General features: G+C 38.6%; 1 protein-coding gene across 1 annotated transcript in view; it reads right to left on the bottom strand.

Moving 5' to 3' along the window:
• Positions 1 to 22,611, bottom strand: part of SWAP70 (switching B cell complex subunit SWAP70) — a 124,132-nt gene that overhangs the window by 16,174 nt on the left and 85,347 nt on the right. The window contains exons 8-9 of the mRNA XM_077113965.1: positions 5,201 to 5,308; positions 3,877 to 4,043 (exon numbers count right to left, since the gene is read on the bottom strand). Of these exons, the coding sequence (XP_076970080.1) occupies positions 3,877 to 4,043; positions 5,201 to 5,308 (275 nt within the window). The remainder of the gene's footprint in view (positions 1 to 3,876; positions 4,044 to 5,200; positions 5,309 to 22,611) is intronic.

Genomic DNA, 22,611 nt, shown 5'->3' with positions numbered 1-22,611 from the left:
CCCAGCAGGTTGAAAGATTTTCCTGTGAAGTCTCTGGACTCTGTTTTTTTTATCCTGCTCAGTAGGTGGCGCTTGTCTGTCTGCAGGTCCCACCAGCAAAAGGTGTTGTGGCTCCTTTATTAATGCCACTATTGGTGTTTGGTTGGACCCAGTCCCTGCCACTGTCGGAAACTCTCTCCTCTCCCTCTGGGCAGCCGCCTGTGGGGGAGAGGCACCGGTCGCCGGCTGCCGCGGCCCGGGGAACTTGCCGATCTGAGACCCGCCGCCAGACCGGGAAGCCGCCCGCGGGGGAGGGGCACCGGTCGTCAGCCACCGCGGCTTGGGGAGCCCACTGATCCGAGACTTGTAGCCGGTCCGGGAATCCGCCCGCGAAAGAGGGGCGCCAGCCACTGCGGCTTGGGAAATTTGCCTCTCCGAGACTCTCAGCCGGTCCGGGAAGGAGGGAGGGAAGGGAGCCGGCCGCCAGCCACCGCAGCCCGGGGAAGCGCGCGCCGCTCGGGGAGCTCACCACAGCGGAGTCTCGCAGACGGTCTAGCCAGTCCAGACTGGGGCACACTGTGTGTCCGTTCCCTGCCGTGGCCCCGGGAGCTGTTCCGCACTGTCTGGTCACCTAGTAGTTGCTCTGGAGGAGGAACTAAGATGCGTGTACCTTACTAAGCCGCCATCTTGGCCCCCTCCGAGGTATTATTTTTAATTTGAATTATTTACTGGGGTAGGGGTGGGAGCAGTTTCTGGCACTTCTCCTTGGCCCTTTGGAAATAATGGCCTTTAATCCACACAGTGCAGGGAATCCATGTGAGAGTTCTCGTATCTATTCCCACGGATGTCTACCCCGTTTATATATTCAAGAATATATAAAGGAGTGAGCCTACTCATCCATTGGTCCTACTGTGAATTGAATGTGGGCTAAAATTCCATTTATCATCTGGCTACCATAATTTCCATTCTAACTGGAATGGCATTTTGAATCCCTTAATATGAGTGCCAGCTCAGATTTCATATCTAAGAGATTTGAAAAGTCTGAGTATTTCCCCCCTTTCTCTTGGCCCAGTTACTCTGGTAAGTGGCCAAAGACCATTTTAAGTAAGGAATAGAAGAATATTTGTCATATTGTTAGGGACCGAATCATATCCCCCCACAAAAGACATACTCAGGTCCCAACTCCTGGTCTTGTGTGCATGAACCCATTTGTAATCAGGACCTTTGAAGGTGTTGTTAGTCGAGGTGCAACCAGACTGAGTGAAGGTGGGTCTTAACCCACTATGGCTGAAATCCTAATAAGCAAAGGAAATTGGACACAGGGAAAAAGAAGCCACAGAGTAATCAGAGGCTGGAAGACAATGAAACCTGGAAGAGAAAGAAGACCTTGCCATGTGTTGTTACCATGTTATAGGAAAGCCAAGGACCAAGAACCCCGGCAGCCAGCCCCAGAAGGTCACAGTCTTCTCCTAGCCTCAAACCATGACCCACTAAACTCCTGTTGTTTAAGAAAAAAAAATTTCCTAGGGCACTTACTGTGTTCCAGGTACTACACAAGTTGTTGGGAATATAGACATTACTAAGATTTGTTCTTGGACCTTACAGATCCAAAACTTTAGTACATGAAAATTATAATGGGATAGATTATGGCATCAAGAATTTTCCAAACAAATGTTAAATGAGCAGTTCTCTGAGTTTCAATTCAGAAGAGGCTAGATAACCTCCCTTCTGGATTACATATCAAAAATAAACTTCAATTTTAATGAAAAAAAAATTACATGAGTAACCAAGTCGAATCAAGTCAAAGCTACTGTTTTAAATGAAAGTATCTCTGGGGATTCTTAAGACACTGACAAAGAAAGGACCTCCATTTGTCCAAAGAACACTGAGATGCTAGATATTTCAAGAACGGTTTGCTAATGCTTTAAGAAAGGACTGGGGAGGGTTGGTTATGCTTCATTTCATCAATGTCAGAATAAATGTTTCTAACCCAATTCCATGATGACATTCTTATTTATTCTACCCAGAAAGGCCAAGCCTGAGGAGTGGGATTGAGGAGAATGTCCCTTTTGCCTATCTGGCAGAGAAAATGCCTCTCTGCCTTAGGATCAGCCCTCACTGACATCGGAAAAGAGAGGGACTTGGCTCACTTAAGAATTACCACTAGAGGGGGCAGATTTGCCCAATTCAAGTTCCAAAAATTTAGCTGGAATAAAAATAATTTAGAACAGTAAAATAATATAATTCATAAAATTATATCCATAACCAAGGGAAAAGTTAAATTTTGTGCAGTGTTTTCAACTTATTGGAGCAGAGCAGTATGTGTTAGTTGTTTTTGCATTCAAAAGGCTGAGATCTTTTTACTGTTTGCTTAAATCAGAGTATGCAAAAGAAGTTGCCAGAGCTTTTTAAATAAAACTATTCATGCCGGCGCCTATCATCTGGTTCCATAAATTTGGGATAAATCCCACACCTATATTTGCTAAAAGCTGTACAGATGATTCTGATACATACCACTTCTTAAAAACAACTTCCTTTAGTTATGCAAAACCATCTCTTATTCAAAACATCACTCATTGTATAAAACTAAATAACTGACATTTTAATAAATTTATAGTTACCTGGTTCCCTTTGTGGTCTAATCGCTGTTGTCATAATGAACCTCTTAAAATTCCAGATAAGTAATAGATATAGCATCTCACCTGTGAATTCTCTACCCAATAAACTCCCAAATGCAGCACAAATTATGAAAAGCCTTAAAAAATGTCTAGTGTCACTTTTGTGGAAGTCATATGGGTGACAAATGTTCCTATGCACAGGATCTGCTGCTAACATCACTGCCCAATGGTGACTGTGAGGCAGCTTCAAGAATCTGACTTAATATCACAGCACAGTGAACACACACCTACCTTTGGGGCCTCTAAATGCCAAGTGACAAATTAAGCATTTAATTTTTTTTAGAGAATAATTTTTCCTTAATAGAATAAAAATTTTCAAAACTTTATTTTATAAGCCATTTTTGGCCAAGTGCTCACCAAAAAAATGCCCTTTTTTCTCTTTTCTTACCTAACTATTAAATATCCTAGCTATTCCATGTGAGGAATACCAGCCAAGGAAACCTCTTCGAGCTCGTTTCAACTGCTCCCAGAAACAGAGAGGTCACAGCTCAAGACTGTGCTAGTCACGAGACAGCTTGAAGAATGCCAGTGGGGCAGTAAGTGAGAAACTGGAAGAGAAGAAGATATATGGCTCAAACATTCTCTTTGGGATCTTCATTCTGCTTTCTCCTCGTTGCCACCGCAAAAGCTCAAAATTAAGAATTGTCATTTGAGAACATGACTATTATAAATAGTAGATCTGAAAAAGTTCCTAAAGGAAAAAAAAAATCTAGGTTTCACGAGCTTTTAAAACCAGGATTTCAAGTAATTATTTATGGAATGCCATCAATCCTGAATGACCAAACAGAAACTACATATTTCCTCCTTAGCCAGAGAAAATAGCTACAGCTATGGCCTAAAGCAGCCCCTGCCTCCAAACCAAGGCGGTGCTGGGTCCCCTCTGGCCTGAACATATCTAAGGAGCCAAATTCTCACTAGAGCTGATCCTGGGTGCATGCATACTCCAGAATTTCTAAAGCTATCTCATCCAGCAGAGTCACCAGATAGTCTAAAACAGATATGAGGCCCAGCAGGAAGGGTTTCCCAGTGCCCCAGATTGAGAATAAGTAATCCAGACAGCCAAGTCTCCGAGTGTCTCTCCAATCTGGACCTGCACCTCAAGCACAGTCATCTTCAGGGCAGAGATATTCCTCCTTCTCCACCAGAGTGTTAGTGATTTCCTAGAAACTATATTTAACCCAAGAAAAGTATATAAAAACAAAGAAAACGGATCTGGCACCTGGCCTGAAGCTTCCTCACAGTTTCTTCATCTTGTCGGGCCTGTCTCTCATCCTCGAGGGCCTCCTGCAGTTTTAGGTACATGTCTTCCAGTTCCTGCACTCGCTGCAGATACTGTTCCAATTCAGAGGATTTTTGAGCAACCTGTTCTTCCATCTGCTGTCTGATCTGATGGTATAAAAAGCATCATGTTAACTTATCCCTCAGCAAAAACCCCTCATTCCTGAAGTGCTGGCCACAGCTGCAGCCCATCCAGTGGGCAGAGACCTATCCTTCAATCCTTGAACTAAAGGTGGAGGAAAAATGAGATCATCACACCCACTACCAACATTAAACGAGCCTGGGAAAAAGAAACTGCAACCCATATGCTATCTTCTTGTGCAGGTATATTTTCCCTCCCTTCCACTCCACAATTTTTAAACTAAGTCATGAAAAAGTGTTTCCCTTTGTAATTTCTCTTTAAATTCCTTTCTGTCGTAAAGTTGCAACCTCTTTACCAATAGAATCTTCTCTAAACTGAACTTTTTCCCAGTAAGAGCAACCAAAGTGTTAAAGGGAAAACCAAGGTTAATCAGCACGGATTCCTCCTGCCCTCACCTGGTGCCTCACCTCTTTTTTTTCCTTCAAAAACAAACATAATGACCATCTCATTCAATTCTAAGCAACAGAAAAGGAAAGGCTCTGGGCTCAGCACTATCCCACACAATGTAACTCAATGGGAGAAGGCCAGAGTTCCAATTAACCAGCTATCTAACAGAGCCTGTATCTTGGGTTTTTAGGGGATGGAATATTTCTACAATTAACCAGAGGTGCCAAGAGCAATAGACCAGAAATCAGACTCTCAAGATTTTAGAACCAACACTTTGCTCATTAAAGAGGAGAAATGTCACAAGACCTGTGCTTATTTTCTCCATAGTATTTATTATCCGAACCAGGACTCTTGAGAATGCTATTAAAAATTATACAAAGATGACAGGGATTGTCTCAGGCAAGCCAGGACATATAGTCACTCTAGCCATAGTATTTATCACCTCATTACAAAAATTTCTACTTAAGGGCCTTAAAAGCAACTTTATGTCTTTTATCTTTGCATCCCTGGCACAGTATCTAGCACATAGAAGGTGCTCAATAATTGTATAGACAGGCAAGTAAAAATATAACTTCCCTATATCCCATTATTGCAAGTCAGTAGCAGAGCTGAGGTTAGAGACAGCTTCACCTCTGGCCTCCCATCCCTCCTTCCCTTTCCACCAATCGAAGCTGGCTCTGTGAGCTAAAACAGCAGCTTTCCCCAGCTGCTTACAAGCTTCTTGCTTGGCACTTACAAGCTTCTCGCGCTCCAGTTCTGTGCTGAACCTGGTCTGTAGTTCCATTTGAGTCTGAAGGCGCTTCTTTTCCTCTTCTGCTGCACGAGATGCTGCTTCTTCCAGTTTCTACCCAATCAAAACCCCATCCACAAGAAAGCAGGAATCGTTACAGTGAAAGAACATTTGGAGAAATAATGACACTTAAACTTATGGCTAGAGGCAAACATATTTAAGATTCAATAAAGACAGAAAAAAGCTTTTAGACCCATTGGAATTCCATTCCAACAATTTCAACATATGAACATACAACACAAATTACCAACTAATAATTACTGGTAAGTGTGAACAGTTTTTTTGCATGGGCAGGCACCAGGAATCAAACCCAGGTATCCGGCATCGGCATGGTAAGTGAGAATTCTGCCTGCTGCACCACTGTTGCCCACCCATGAACAACATTTTACAAAGGAAAACTCAGCACAGTTACTGAGTTAAGGTGATTTTTGTAAATGCATTCATGACATTAGAGATCTATTTCTTGAAATCTTTCTGTACATTTTTGTCATCTTACACTTTATTCCTTTAAAAACTTTTACCAGAGCTCAACTTATGGAATAAGCCCTGTAGATCCTCTCTCCAGTGAAACAATCATAACTCAGGAAAATCTTACAACAATTTAAACTCACAGGAAACTGTCCTTCAGGCATACAAGAAAAGGAAACATTTATTAAGAAAACCTACTACATCTCAATAAGAACAGCAAGAGTCTGTGGCACTTAAGCCACCACGTGCTGCTTCTACCCTACATGAAGTCAGCAAGAAGGAAGCTCTATACCTAGTGGATGCAACTGAGAACCACAAGGCTCTTCTCCCTTTAGTTTCTAGTCTAGGGCTCTCTTCCTCCATCCAAACCCCAATCATAAGGCAGAAGTTCTGCTCAAAATACGACGAGCTGAGAATTCAGGATCTGATCCTCCATGCCCCAGTTCACTTGCAGAACAGAGGTTCCACACCAGGAGAGGTATGCCAAAAGACCAAAACATCCACTTTATGGAGCAGGGGCAGCACTCCAGGAGGTGAAGACCATTATTACCAGCTCCAGAGCACGGGCACAGAGGTTTTGCCCAGGAGGAGAGACTCAGAAGCTATCGCCCAAATAATTGACTTTATTTGAAAAAGTGTGTAAGGAAGTTCAAGCCTAAAGGTGATCTCAAGCAAAATGGAGATTCTGGTGGTAAGTAACTAAGAGGAAGCTGTTAGCTTCATGAAAGCAACTAGCTAAACCTTAGACTAGCCAGAGGTTTAACAGACAGAACCAGAGAGACAGCTAATAAGAGCCTTCCTGTGATGGGAATAAACCTCAAAGACTGTCTTCAAAGACTTAAATTTATATGATACAGGGCTTGAATATAAATGATATTAGACAGTTGGGCAATTTAGACCCTAGGGCATTACTGAAAACAATAGAGCAATCAGTCAGCAATTAGTGAAATCTAATAGCTGGGTGTGATGTCAAAGAGGAAGAAAGTTTAACAGAGAGAACACTCATCCCAAGGTGACTGTGCACATACATACTCAAGACTAGAGGAGCAACAATCAGAGGCCTCACACTGAGAGAGAAAGAGACTTCCCTGGAGTGGTCCAGCCAAGTCACTAAGCAAATAAACAACGAGCCAGGGTAGGAGGGAGGAACAGAATCAGTATCCAGAGTTGCTTATCAAGAATATCCAGGTTTCAACAAAAAATCAAAAGACATGCAAAAAAAAAAAGTGGCATACACAAGTGTATGCCTTTGAAGGGGCCCACATGGGTTCAGCAGATAAAGACTTTAAAGCAGTATTATAAGTATGTTCAAAGAACTAAATGAAACCATGATTAAAGGAGTAATAGAAAGTATGATGCCAATTTCCCAGCAAACAGAGACTGTCAATAAAGAGGTATAAGTTAAAAAAAAAGAACAAAATGGAAATTGTAGGAGTTGAAAGTACAATAACTGAAACTAAAAATTCACTAGAGGATAGTGCAACAGTGGCTCAGTGGTAGAATTCTTGCTGGCCATGCCAGAGACCCGGGTTCAATTCCCTGGAGCTGCCCAAGCCAATCAATAAATCAATCAATAATTAATAAATAAATAAAATTTACTAGAGGGGCTCAACAGTAGATCTGAACTTCAAAAAGAATGAGAGGACTTGAAGATATATCAGTAGAAATACACAATCTGAAGCACAGAGAGGAAAAAATAGTTTTTAAAAAATTAAGAGTCTCAGAGAAACGTAGGGCACTGCTGGAGAAGGCACAGCCATACCATTAGCAGCCATCTCCCACCAAGCCCCTGCCTCCTTTTTTTAGGGTATACAGATGTTTCAATCTATTTCTATTCTGTAGCTGGGAGATGTTAGGACTAATGAAAAGGCTTGGCCATACTGTAAACCTGGAAATATGGAACAAGCAGCCCCAGATGTTTATCAGGGAAGAAACTCTCAGTGGAAGAGGCCCCTCCCCCTGGGGTATATAAATATTTAACCCTGAAACAGCAAGGATCTCTCCTCTCCAACATGAAGTGAGGCATGTAAACTGCCATTCTGTGACCCTGACCCAAGTAGCTGGCTTCCCCAGGAGACCAGTTATGATGTGATCTCTTCCCCTGCTTTTCTGGATTCTTTGTGCTAAGTAAGTAATAAAGTGGTCATTTGCTAAAAGTTTCGTTGTACCTGAACCTGCATTCCCACAACACACCATACAGCACCATTCAGTCCACAGACAAGATTAAAAGCAGCAACATTCACTTAATGGGGGTAACTAAAAGAGAGGAGAGGGACAAAGGAATACAAAAAGTATCAGAAGAAATAATGGTTGAAAACTTCCCAAATTTGCTAAGAACATGAATTCAAACATCCAAGAAGTTCAATGAACTCTAAGCATAATACACATAAAGAAAGTCATACCCACACATATCACAGCAAAAATGTTGAAAGACAAAGAAAATCTTGAAAACAGCAAGAGAAAAATGACTTAACATGCAGAAGAAAACCCCGATAAGTTTGACAGCTGACTTCTCATCAGAAAATTGTGACCAGTTCTGGTAAAAAGGAAAAAAACAACTGTGAACAGAAGTGTGACACTTCTGTGCTGAAGCATTTAACTGCCAAACCCTAGCACACTTCCTCCTCTGGCACAGTGAATAGCAATATTCTGTATAGTGGTTATTCCATCAGTCTGGATTTCTGAGTGACCATGAGGAAGAACACATATCCCTGCCGATGTGATTTAGCATAATATGTTTTAAGAGACTAAAATTTGGGATGTGTTTGTTACTGCAGCATAGCCTTGCCCATCCTGACTGAATCAGCATAGGTTTCAACCAGGTCCTTAAAGAAAATCTTGACCTTAAATCTTTTTGTCAAATAGTGTTAAGTAACAATAACAAACGTACTAGATATGCTGCACTTCTATTAATTATATGAAGTCCCAATACTTAAAAATTATTTGAGGACACAAAACATTAGAACATGAAGTATTTGGGGGAAAAAGTAGCATTTCAAGCCAGTAAAAGACATATTGTTCAATAAAAGTTGTTTGGATATTTGAAAAAAAATGAAATAGGACTCAAAACTCACACCACGTACAAGGATAAATTCCAAAAGGATCAGGATTTAAAAGTAAAAATAAAAACAGAAAAAATAAAGCCATAAATTGGAAAAACTACTTTTACAACCTTTGAGTGGGGAAGAATTTTCTATAACTCAAAATTCAGAGGCTAGAAAATAAGATGTTGATATATGGTACATGGGTGGTTCAGTGGAAGAATGCTCGCTTTTCATGCAGGAGACCTGGGTTCGATTCCCGGACCATGCACCCCCCCCCCCCCCAAAAAAAATGTTGACATAAAACAAAAAATAAAAAGCTGCTGCATGAGCTTTTCCTAAGTACAAATGGGGGTGCCCATTATTTGATTCTTACTCTGGGTCAATGCCAGTAAACCAACAACCCTATGACTTGAATTGGATTGAGAAGATATCTGTTAAAGACATGGCTGACTCTCCTGTCCTTGTCCAAGATGTGACTACTGATGACAAACAAGCTTTGAAAAGCACCATGGATGAAGCCTTACTGAAGGACATATCTGAGGATCCTGCTACTAAGTCAGGATTGTTGCCCTCACCACCTGCACTTCCTCCAAGACCCTGCCCATCACAGATTTCTCATCACAGTGTAGCTGGTGAGTACTGTGCTCAGCCCAAGCCTCCAGCTCAGCTGCCTAACTATGGAGATTTCAGACTACAGGAGCAGTCTGTACAAGTATCCAAGGCTGAGTTACACCCACAGTTGAACAGAGTCCCTTCTCAGACTGCAGAAAGTAGTCCAGTAAAGAAGCCACAAGACATACCATATTCTCAGTTCCATCAAAGCCCAGTCATAGGAAATTCAGACCTGAAAATCAAGCTCCAGAAAACCAAGAGCCTTCTACCACTGTAGGTGGTCAGCTGCTGTACCAACTGCAAAATCCCATCCAACAGTGCAAAAATAGTCACCCAAACAAAAGAAGGCTATCAGACTGCTATTGACACAAACAAAGAGGCAAATGCAGTGCTGGCCAGGTTGAATAGTGAACTCCAGCAATAACTCAAGGAGGTCCAACAAGAATGGATTGCTTGAAAAACCTACTGGAACAACTTCAAGGTTCATGCGGGTAACCTCTGCCAAGATCTTTCCTTCAAACATTTGAGCCAATTACTTGTCACAAATATCTGACTGTGTCAAAATCTCTGGGCAGTGAAATATAATCCATGTCACCTTTCCTTCTGCACTTCATCTGTACATTGTACTGTGGTGGAAAAATACTTCAACTGATAATCAATTTGAAGTTGTAATTATCAGTGGGTTTTATCTCCCATTCTTAAGTACTACCTCAAGGTGTTAGATGCTGCTCCCTACCAGAAGTCAATCTTCTAGAAAATAAAATATTTTAGATTTGTACAAAATCTTATAACCAAGTACCTTCAGGATGCTTGTTTTATTTTTGTATGTGTATCAAACAGTAGAATGTCTTCCTAAATAATTGGGATTCCAACTGGATAGTTTTTGGCATGATGGTAATAAAACTAAAACTAAATAAAATAAATCAATAGCAAAAACAAACAAACAAACAAAAAAAAAAACCTGCTGCATGGTAAAATATAAAATTACCATAAGCAAATTTCAAAAAAACAAACAACAAACTGACAAAGAATTAATCTCTCTATTATATAAAGAGCTCATAAAAAAAAAAAATCAATGAGAAAAAGACCAATAATCCAAAGGAAAAAGAAGCAAAGGATGTAAAAAGATTGGTCACAGAAAAGGAAATATAAAAAGTTATTTAAAATATGAAAATTACACCATGTTGATGTATAATAAACACAGATTTAAATTAAACATAGAATTTTTCTTTTATCAGATTTATGAAAATCCGAAAGTCTGCTAACAGTCTGTTGGTAAGTCTGCAAATACTAATTTCATAATTATAGATGTATATACTCTTCAACCTAGCAATCCCATTTCTGAAAATTTATTCTACAGATACATTAAAAAATGAGTGAAATGACTCAGGTACAAGATTATGAACTGTAACACTATCTATTAAAACAATATAGAAACCCAAATATCTATCAATAGAGGACTAGTTAAATAAGTGATGGTACAATCATAAATATAATAGTACACAGCCCTAAAAAAGAATGAAGAGACTCTCTTTATGGGAGAGTTGGGCATTTAGGAAGTTTTCAGTCATTATTTCTTCTATATCATACCATATCAAAAACAAATTAAACAAGGGACTTCTACTCAACCAATATGGCAGCACAAGATGTTCTAAGATGTTGTTCCTCTACAGAATCTTTGAATAACTAACAAAAACGGGCAAAGCCATCTTCCTCAGAACTCTGGGGAACATTTAAAGGGTTGCAGTAAATGCATGTGCCAAATCAAATCAAGGAAACATAACTTTAAAAAATGGTAGGAGAAGCTTATGACCTTTGATGACCCCTCCCCTGCCTCATCCCCAGCAGGAAGCCAGCGTTTGATCCCACTGTGGGTCCCTGGCCTGTCCAGAGGGAAGACTGACCTCTATGCACAGACTGGGGTGCAGTATGTAGGCAAAGATTGTAAGATTAAACCAGGAAACTTGTTTGTCTTCTACCAACCAGAACTTGACTGGCAGACAGAAGCAGCTTGCAGACAGATGAAATAAGGTAAGAAATAAGTCAAAATAGCCTGGGCCAAAGGATTACCTGCTCATAAAAAAGAGCCCCCAGGAGGGGGAGAAAGTCTATTTCATAAGGAGTAGAGGGGAGCATTCAAATTACTGTAACAGGGGAATGCCTAAGGCCATGAGTAAGCACAAGCCCAGGACAAGACACAGGTTCAAAAAAGAGAGGATCCTGTACTTCCCATTTGCTTTAAGCTCATCTTCTCCAAAGGGAGGATAAACTCTGAATGCAAGCACTATCCAACGCAAAGCCAATTTTCACAGACTGTGAAAAGTGTTTTTGAATGATTGGTGGGTTCAAATTATATCCTGGTACTCAAGGAAATCTCTGTAGTATCATCACCTGGATACAATCATAAGGAATAGACAGCTCAGGGATTAAATGCAAGAGTTAACACTTTAAAATACTAACATATACTATGTGCCACAAAAGATTACAAATCAAAGGAACAGGAAATAATGGTCCATCCAAAACAAGATAAAAATTCAGAAACCATCAACAAAGACCAAACTTTAGAGAAACTAGACAAGGACTTTTTAAAATAGTCTTTAATATGCTCAAGGAGCTAAAGCAAAACACAGTGTATTGGTTTGAAACTATTATGTACCCCCAGAAAAGCCATCTTCTTTTAATCCTAATCCAATATTGTAGGGTGAAGCCTTTTAATTAGGTTGTTTCCATGGAAATGCAACATATCCAATTGTGAGTGTGACCTTTTGATTAAATGAAGATGTGACCCTGCCCACTCAAGATGGGTCTTAATTAGCTTACTGGAGTCCTTTAAAAGCAAAAACATTTGGGCAAAAACTCAGATACATACATTTGGAGATGCAGAGGAAAATACCAGAAGGACCCACAGGATCTGTGAGAGCCGTTTGTAACCAGAAGCCAAGAGAGAAGCCCAGCAGACATTGCCATGTGCCTTCCCATGAGATGCTAAGCAAGCCACACCCAGAGTTTTGCCTGGAGAAGTGAGGGCCCACAAATGCTCTGAGAGGAAGCCATTGGAATCAGAACACAAAGTAATGAACTAGGAGCAAGGACCTCAGACACCAGCCACATGCCTTCCTAGCTGACAGAAAAATTCAGCCTTTCTTCAGAGTCAAGGCATCTTTATCTGGATGCCCTACTTTGAACATTTTTAAGGCCTTAGAACTGTAAACTTGAAACTTAATACATTCCCTTTTTAAAAGCCATTCCATTTCTGGTATATTGTATTCTGGCAACATTAGCAAACTAAAACACACAGAAAAGAACTAAAGGTCAGGAAAACAATAAATGAACAATACTGGACTCATAATAAAGACAGAGAAATTTAAAAAGAATCAAACAGAAATTCTGGCATTAAAGAACACAATAATTGAAATGAAAAATTCCCCAGAGGTTTTCAACAGTAGATTAGAGCTGAAAATACAATCAATGAACATGAAGACGAGACAACTGAAATGATTCAGGCTGAGAAGAAATAAAAAAGAATATGAGTCTAAGAGACCTGAGAGACACAGTCGAGTATACCATTATACACATTATGCAGTCAAAGAAGAAGAAAGGGAGAAATGAGTAAAATATATATATATATATTCAAAGAAATGATGGCAGAAAACTTCCCAAATTTAACAAAAGACATGTCGATGCACATTCAGGAATCCCAATAAACTCCGAACAGGAGTTTCCAAAAGAAACACAACAAGACACACAGTAGTCAGCCTGTCAAATGCCAAGGACAAGGAAAAAATTCTGAAAGCTGCAAGATAAAAACATGTTTCTACAATGATAAATTAAATGCTGATTTCACACCAGAAACCATGGAAACAAGAAGGCAGTGGGAAAAAATATTTAAAGTGATAAATTAAAACTATTGTCAACCAAGAATTTTATATTTGGTGAGACTGTGGTTCAAAAATGAGGGAGAAATTAAGATAGTCCCAGATAAACAAAAGCTGAGGGAATTCACCACCACAAAACCTGCCCTATAAGTAGTGACAAAGGGAGCTTATCAGAGTAAAAGGAAAAGGCATTAGAAAGTAGATCAAAGTGGCATAAAGCAAAAAGGCTTTCAGTAAAGGAAACCATGTGGGTAATTATAAATGATATTATAAAAGTATTATTGTATTTTTTGGTATGTAAACCAAGTTCTAAACTGCAAATGATAAGAAGTTATGATAAATTTGTGGCTTGTGATGTGAAAGTATTAATTTTTGACATAGAACAAAAAGGTGGGGGTATAGGAACAGCGTATGTATATGCTATTGAAGTTGAGTTAACCTCTTAAATATGATTGTTATAGATTTAGGATGTTAAATTTAAGCCCATGGTAACTGTTCTAGTTTGAAAGCTGCCAGAATGCTGTATACCAGAAACAAAACGGTTTTTAAAAGGGGGAATTAAGTCGCAAGTTCACAGTTCTAAGGCCATGAATATGTCCAGTATTAAAGCAAGTCGATAAAAATGTCCAAATTAAGGCACCAACAAGTAGTTACCTTCACTCAGTTCAGTGTTTCTCTCCCAACTGAAAAGGCAGAGGGTGAACATGGTGATGTCTGCTAACTTTCTCTCCAGGCTTCTTGTTTCATGAAGATCCCCTGGGGGTGTTTTCCTTCTTCATCTCCAAAGGTCACTGGCTGCGTAGGCTCTTGTAGTTCTCATAGCTCTTTCCTCTTTTAAAGGATTCCAGTAACTAATCAAGATCCACCAGGAATGGGTGGACTCACATCTCCCTCTAATCAAAGGATAATACCCACAACTGGGTGTGTCACATCTCCATGGAGATAATGTAATCACGTTTCCAAACTACAGTACTGAATAGAGATTAAAAGAAGTGGCTGCCTCCCCCAAATGGAACAGAATTAAAATATGGCTTTTCTAAGGTACATAATCCTTTCAAGTCAGCACAGTAATCACAAAGAAAATATATGAGAAATACACATTACAAAGAATGAGAGAGAGAGACTTCTGAAGAAGATGGCAAAGTTTAGAGCTCCAAGGGTCACTCCTCCCAACAAAACTATTAAACAGGCAGCAACAGTCTGAAACAATGATTTTGAAACTGCAGAAGCCTGAAGAGCACAGTATAGCATCCAGGAAAGAGCAAGAAGAAGAGGCAGGTTTTTTTTTTTAAATTATACCAGGCTAAAAACTGTAAACTGCTCTCTCCACACAGCAGCTACTGGTACCTGTCCCTGACTCACGGCAGGCTGCCTCAGGATCAAGCACCTGGTGAGATAATAATGTACTCTCATTATTTCTTTAACTATTCTTTCTGCTCCTTTCTCTTTTCTCCTGGGACTCCTATAATATATATATTGGTGCGCTTGATGATCTGTCTTGGGCTAGTCTCACTTTCAGTATTTCTTTTTTCTTTCTGCTCCTCAGTATTACTTTCAAGTATCTTGTCTTCAAATTCACTGATTCTTTATTTTGTCAGCTCCAATATGCTCTTGAAACCCTCCTGGGCATTTTACATTTCAATATGAGAGTCCAAGTATATAAGTACCATATAACCTGGCAATCTCACTACTAGATATATACTCAAAAGAATTGAAAGCAGGGGCTCAAATAGATATTTGAACACTGAAGCTCGTAGCAGTATTATACACAATTGCCAAAAGATGGAAACAATCCAAATGGCCATCAACTGATAAATGGATAAACAAAACATGATATATACACTTGATGGAATGTTACTGAGCCATAAAAATGAATGATGTCTTGATACATGTGACAATATGAATAAACCTTGAAGTCACCAAATTGAGTGAAATAAGCCAGACACAAAAGGACAAATATCGTACGATCTCACTGATTTGAAACAATTAGAATAAGCAAATTCATAGAGTCAGAATGTAGACTATATCAGGGGACAGGGTGGGGATAAGGAATGATAAGTTAAGGCTTAAAATGTACATGGTTCCTATTTGGAATAATGGAAAGGTCATGGTAATGGATGGTGGTGATGGTGGTACAATATTGTGAAAGCAATGAACAGTACTGTTATATATGTACATGTGTGTATATATGTGTGTGTGTGTGTGTATATATATATATGTCTGAATATGATTAAAAAGGGAAATGATAGAGTATATACATGATAACAGAGTAAAAACTTTTAAAAAATCCATGGACCTGGGGGTTGCAAGGGTAGTTCAGTGGTAGAATTCTCACCTGCCATGCAGGGGACCCGAGTTTGATTCTCGGCCCATGCACTTCCCAAACAAACAAAGAAACCAACAAAAACAAACCAACAAAAAAATTCAACAAATGGTGCTGCAAAATTGGGATACTCACATGGAAAAAGAATGAAATGTGGCCCCACCATATAGCATACAAAAAAAATTAAATTAAAAAAAAAAATCCATGGATCTACACTACAAACAGGGAACCTGAAGTTACATGATGGACATTAATTGATTAGTACAAGTATTAAAATGTGCTATCATAAATTGTAACAAATGTTCTACACCAATGCAAGGTGTTAGTGGGGAGGTTGTATATGGGAATCCTTTATTTTATTCATAAGTGTTCTGTAAACCCACAACTTCACTAATTGAAAAAAAATGAAAAAGTACAAACAATGGTACACAACAAGAATCAAATAAATATGAAAGTAGACATCAACAGCAGAACTGAAGGAAAAAAAGGTATAAGACTTATAAAGCCCAAATAACAAAATGGCAGAAGAAAGTCAATTATCATTAGTTATATTATATGTAAAGGGATTAAAACACCCAGACAAAAGGCAGAGATTGGCAGAATGGATACTGAAGAATGACCAACTATATACTACTTATAAGAGACACATCTTAAATTCAAAGACACAAGTAGGTTAAAAGAGAAACATGGGTATGCTGGTTTGAAGTTGTTATGTACCCCAGAAAGCCATGTCCTTTAATTCTGATTGAACACTGTAGGGTGGAAACCCATTTATGTATTTATTTATTTTATATACTATATGGCAGGGTCACATTTCATTATTTTTCCATGTGAGTATCCTGCTATCGCAGCACTATCTGTTGATTTTTTTTTGCGGGAAGGGGGTTGGTGCATGGTCCGGGAATCAAACCCAGGTCTCCTGCATGGAAGGTGGGCATTCTAACCACTGAGATACCTGTGTACCCTAAATCTTTTTCTTTTTTTTTTATCCATATGGGCAGACTCCAGGAATCAAACCCAGGTCTCTGGCATGGCAGGCGAAAACTCTGCCACTAAGCCACCATTGCCTGCCTGATCTGTTGAATTTTGCTTATCTCACCTGTCTTTTGGGGGGAATGCATGAACCAGCAATTGAACCCGGGTCCCCCGCATGGCAGGCAAGAATTCTACCACTGAACTACCCTTGCAACTCCCTGGAAACCCTTTCGATTATATTTTCTTTGCAGAGATGTGATATATCCAATTGTGGGTATGACCTTTTAATTAGATAGAAGTATAACTCCACCCATTCCAGGTGGGTCTCGATTAGTTTTTGAGAGCCCTTTAAAAGAGGAAACAGTTTGGAGAGAGCCCAGCGCTGACAGGCAGAGCTGATGTGGACATTTGGAGATCGAGACAGAAAGAGCCCGGGTGCTAAGCAAGGACTCATAAAAATAGCCATAACCTGAAGAGAAGAAATCCCCGGTCCTGGCAGATGCTAAGCTAAGAGATGAAACCCAGAATTTTGTCCCAGAGCAGCTAAGTGAAGGGTCACAGCTGCTTAGAGAGGAAACCACTGGTATCAGAAGCTGGGAGGCACAAAATCAGGAACAAGGACCAGCAGAAACCAGTCATGTGCCTTCCCACATCACCCTTCCTTGAAACAAGGAATGCCTTAGTTACGACACATTTATGGCCTTAGAACTGTAAACTTATAACTTATTATATTCCCTTTTTAAGAGCCATTCCATTTCTGGTATATTGCAAACTAATGCAGGTGGAAAAAATATATACCGTGCAAACAGTAACCAAAAGACAACTGAGGTAACTACAGCAAGATTATATAAAATATATGTTAAGTCAAAATCCGTTGTGAAAGACAAAGGTCACTATATACTATGTCACGGTCAGGTTCATGTGTCAACTTGGCCCAGTGGTGGTGCCCAGCTGTCTGATTGGGCAAGTGTTGGCTTGTCTGTTGCTATGAGGACATTTCATGGACTTAAATCATGACTACAGTGGCTGCAACCATCAGTTAAGGGGGGTGTCTTCTGAAATGAGTGATGCTTAATCTAATCACCAGAAAGCTTTTAAGGAGAATTCAGAAGAAACAATTACTCTTCCTTCTTCAGCCAGCCAGCCTCTCCTGAGAGTTCATTGAGGACCTGCTTTGGAGCTGCCAGCTCATGGCCTGCCCTACAGACCTTGGACTCTACATCCTTATGGTTATGTGAGACATTTTATATTTACAGATATCTCCTGCTGATTCTGTTTCTCTAAAGAATTCTAGCTAATACATACTGATAAAGGGATAAATTCAGACATAATAAATATAAACACATATGTTCCTAACAGCATAGCCCTAACTGACAGATTTGAAGGGAAAAATAGACAATTGTACATTAATACTAGGAGACCTCAATGCACAACTTTCAATAAGGAAACAGAACACCTGAATGATACTAAAAATCAACTAGATCTAACAGATTTATATAGAACACTTCACCCATTAGCATACACATTCTTCTCAAATACACATGGATTATCCAGGAGGACCATATGTTAGGCACAAATTAAGTCTCAACAAATTAAATTTATCTTCATTTTATAATGTATCTTAATATAATGTATCTTTTTGACCACAATGGAATGAAACTAGAAATCAGTAACAGAGGGAGAAATGGGAAATTCATAAATATTTAGAAATTAAATAACCAATGAGTGAAAAAAGGAATTACAAGGGAAATTAGGAAATATATTGAGATAAATGAAGATAAAGATACCACAAGGAAAGAAAATCCATTATGAATATAGATGCAAAATTCCTCAACAAATATTAGCAACCCAAAAAATGTTTATTTGGTACAAAATTTATATTTTGATTAGTGCATTTCCTAATATAACTTATGTAGACAGCTTAATTGAACACCAAAGTACATGAACCTTGACAGGGAACGAGATTTTGTAGGTTAGTCTACAGTAATGCCCTGATAAATCCCAGAGTGAGTTGAACAGTGAATAAAAAAGTATTTGCAAAGTCCCCTTGGGGGAATACTGAAAGGGGGAAAATTCAACTTCCCCAAGTGGAGAATTCTTGATATTCTCACAAGCAGTAGGGACAACCAAAGCAATAGGCTGAGTCCCCAGTCTTGGGGTTTGTTCCTATGAAACTTAACCCCACAAAGGATAGGCTAAGCCTACTTAAAATTAGGCCAGGGCGGGCCACGGTGGCTCAGTAGGCAAGAATGCTCACCTGCCATGCCAGAGGACCCGGGTTTGATTCCCGGTGCCTGCCCATGTAAAAAGAAAAAAAAATTAGGCCTAAGAGTCAGCCCCAAGAGAACCTCTTTTGTTGCTCAGATGTGGCCTTTCTCTCTCAGCCAACATGACAAGCAAACTCACTGCCTACCCCTCTCTACATGGGACATGACTCCCGGGTGTGTGGACCTTCCTGGCAACATGGGACAGAAATCCTAAAATGAGCTGAGACTCAGCATCAGGGGATTGAGAACACCTTCTGACCAAAAGGGTGAAGAGCGAAATGAGACAAAATAAAGTGTCCATGGCTGAGAGATTCCAAACAGACTCAAGAGGTTATCCTGGAGGTTATTCTTACACATTATATAGATATCACCTTTTTAGTTGAGGTATAATAGAGAGGCTAGAGGGAAGTGCCTGAAAATGTAGAGCTGTGTTCCAGCAGCCATGTTTCTTGAAGATGACTGCATAATGATATAGCTTTTGCAATGTGACTGTGTGATTGTGAAAACCTTGTATCTGATGCTCCTTTTATCTACCTTATCAACAGATGAGTAAAACATATGGATTAAAAATAAATAAATAATAATGTTAAAATAAATTTAGTAGTTCATTTCCCTGTGTCTGCCCATACCAAAGTTAATTAATTAATTAATTAATTAAATTTAGTAGATTGAAATGCTAGTGATCAATGAAAGGAAGAGGTAAGGGGTATGGTATTATGAACATTAACAAGTTTAAAAAAACACATGATCATCTCAACTGATGTAGAAGAGATATTTGACAAAAGTCAGCACCTCTTCTTGATTAAAACACTTAGAAAATTAGCAATAGAAGGAAACTTCCTCAACATGATAAAAGGTTATATAAATAAAACACAGTTAACACCATACTCAATGATGAAAACTGATAGTATAAATAAATGGAAGGGCATTCTCTGTTCATGGGAATAAAAAACTAAATATTGTTAAGATTTATTGGAAGAGTAATGGGTCCTAAGTAACCAAAACCAGCTTGATAAAGAAGAATGAAATTGGAGAACTTCCACTTCATAATTTTAAAACTTACTACAAAGCTACAGCAATCCAAACAGTACAAGGACAGTCAGGCAGACCAAAGGAACTGAATTGACAGTTAAGAAATACGTTCTCACATCTAGGGCGAACTAATTTTTGACAAGGGTTCCATGTCCACTCAATTAGGAAAGAACAGTCTCTTCATCAAATGGACCTGGAAAACTGGATATCCATATGCAAACTAATGAAGTTAGACCCCTACCCCACAACCACATAAAAAAATCAACTGAAAATGGACCAAAGACCTGAATATAACAACCAAAACTACAAAACTCCTAGAAGAAAGTATAAAGAAGCATTCTCAGGACCTCGTGCTTAACATTAGTTTCTTACACTTTACACCAAAAGCACAAGCAAAGATAGAAAAAAAAATTATAAATGGAACTTTACCAAAATTGAAACTTTTGTGCCTCAAAGCACTTCATTATGAAAGTAAAATGACAACCTACAAAATGGAAGAAATTATCTGTTAAAGGCTTAATACCTAGAATATATAATGAAATTCTACAACTCAACAAAAAGGCAAATAATGCAATTTTAAAAAGGGAAAAAAACTTGAATAGACATTTCTCCAAGCAAGATACAGAAATGGCCAATAAGCACTTGAAAAGATGCCCAATATCATTAATCATAGGCAAATGCAAACCAAAACTACAATGAGGTATCATTTCATGCTCACTAGAATGGCTACTATTTTTAAAAAATGGGAAATAAGCGTTGGAGAGGATGTAGAGAAACAGGAATGCTTGTTTATTGTTGGTGGGCATGAAAACAAAGCACATGGAAAACGGTTTTGGCATTCCACAGAAAATTAAGAATTACCATATAAACTGGCAATCTCTCTTCTAGGTATATACCCAAAAGAATTGAAAGAAGGGACTCAAACAGACATTTGCACACCGATGTTCACAGCAGCATTATTCACAATTAAAATGGAAGCAACCCAAGTACTCATTAACTAATGCATGGATAAAGAAAATACGGTATATACATATAACAGATATTATTCAGCCATAAAAAGGAATGACATTCTGATAAATGTGACAATATGGATGAACCTTAAAGACACCATGTTGAGTGAAGTAAGTCAGACACAAAAGGACAACTATTGTATGATCTCACTGATATGAAATAGTTAGAATAAGCAAATTCATACAGAATTCAGAAACCAGAACTCAGGTACCAGGGGCCAGGACAGGAGCAGGGAATGGTGAGCTAATGCTTAATGGGTATAGAGTTTTTGGTTGGGGTGCATGAAAAGATTTGGTAATGGATGGTGGTGACAGTAGCAAAACATTTTGAATGAAATTAGTGCCACTGAATTATATATCTGCATATGGTTAAAAGGGAAAATTCTAGGTTGTATATATGTTACTGGAATAAAAATTAAAAACATAGGACTGTAAAACATAAATATAGTTTATGTAAGCTGCTATGGAATAATACAATATTTTTTAAAAAGTGCAAGAATTGATATAAACTGAATGTAAATAGTGAGTTTAGTATATACTTTTTGCATTAAAAACTGAGAAAATAAGAATGTATATTCCTATTTACTTGTATATATGTTAAATAGATCTGGAAGGATACACAAAAATGAAAAACAACGGTTACCTGCAGCAGAATGGGTGGGTATTGGGGAGAAGGGGAAAGAAGTAGGAAGGAATCTTTCCACTGAACCATTTTTATATTTTTAAATTTTTGAATCATGTGACTTGATTTCTTATTCCATCTTCTGAATTAACCGAGGCTTGTCAAATTTTATGAACTCATAAACATGTAACCTAATTCGTGCAGGCACCTACATGCTCCAGAGTTTTAAAAACTTAAGAGTTTAAAAAGACAGATGGCCAAATCTCTAATGTATGATGCTAAATGAAAGAACCCAGCCTTAAAAACTTACATACTATATGATCCTATTTATATGACAAATTGGAAAAGGCAAAAATACAGGAATAGAAAATAAATGGTTTCTAGGGATTAGGGGTGCAGGGAGGGTCTGAACCCAGGTGCGGCATGAGGAATTCTCTGGGTGTTGGAATTGTTCTGTATCCTATCTGTGGGGGGTAACAGGCATCTAGGCACGTATAAAACCTTGTAAAGCGTATATGTAAAACTGAGTTTTTACTGTTTATAAATGTTAAAAAAATTAAAACAAATAAAGAAAAAAAGGACATCAGATGTTCTAAATTATTAGCAATATTCTATCTTCAACTGGGTAATGATTTCATCAGTGTTCACTTTATGATTTTTCCATTTTTTTTTTTTAATTACACGGGCAGGCATCGAGAATTGAATCCAGATCTCTGGCATGGCAGGCAAGAACTCTGCCACTGAGCCATACCATGGCCCTATGATTATTTATATATACATATTTTATATTCTTTTCTGTACATATGGCCTATTTCATAACTTATTAAAATTATTAAAAAGGACATAAAGCTCCAGATGTTCCCTACTCCTTATACTCCCACCCTTCTTTTTTTTGGGGGGGGGGGGAACTCAAATACAAAATTATTTTATTTTCAATAATGAAAGCAACAGGATAAATAGAATAAATTTGCTAACTAATTTTTAAATCTTTAACACAGCCCTTAGCACAAAACCATCCTCAGTAAATAAGTACACATTATTAATAGAGTTAAGATTGTTCTTGAGACTCTCTAGGGTTTTGTAGAGTTTTATACAAAATTGGGTCCGTAAAGAAACACATGCTACACAT

Source organism: Tamandua tetradactyla, chromosome 8 (genome assembly GCF_023851605.1).
Source record: "Tamandua tetradactyla isolate mTamTet1 chromosome 8, mTamTet1.pri, whole genome shotgun sequence".
Lineage (NCBI taxonomy): Eukaryota > Metazoa > Chordata > Mammalia > Pilosa > Myrmecophagidae > Tamandua > Tamandua tetradactyla.
The sequence above is the reverse complement of the archived record's forward strand: the minus strand, read 5'-3'. Positions and strand labels throughout refer to the sequence as shown.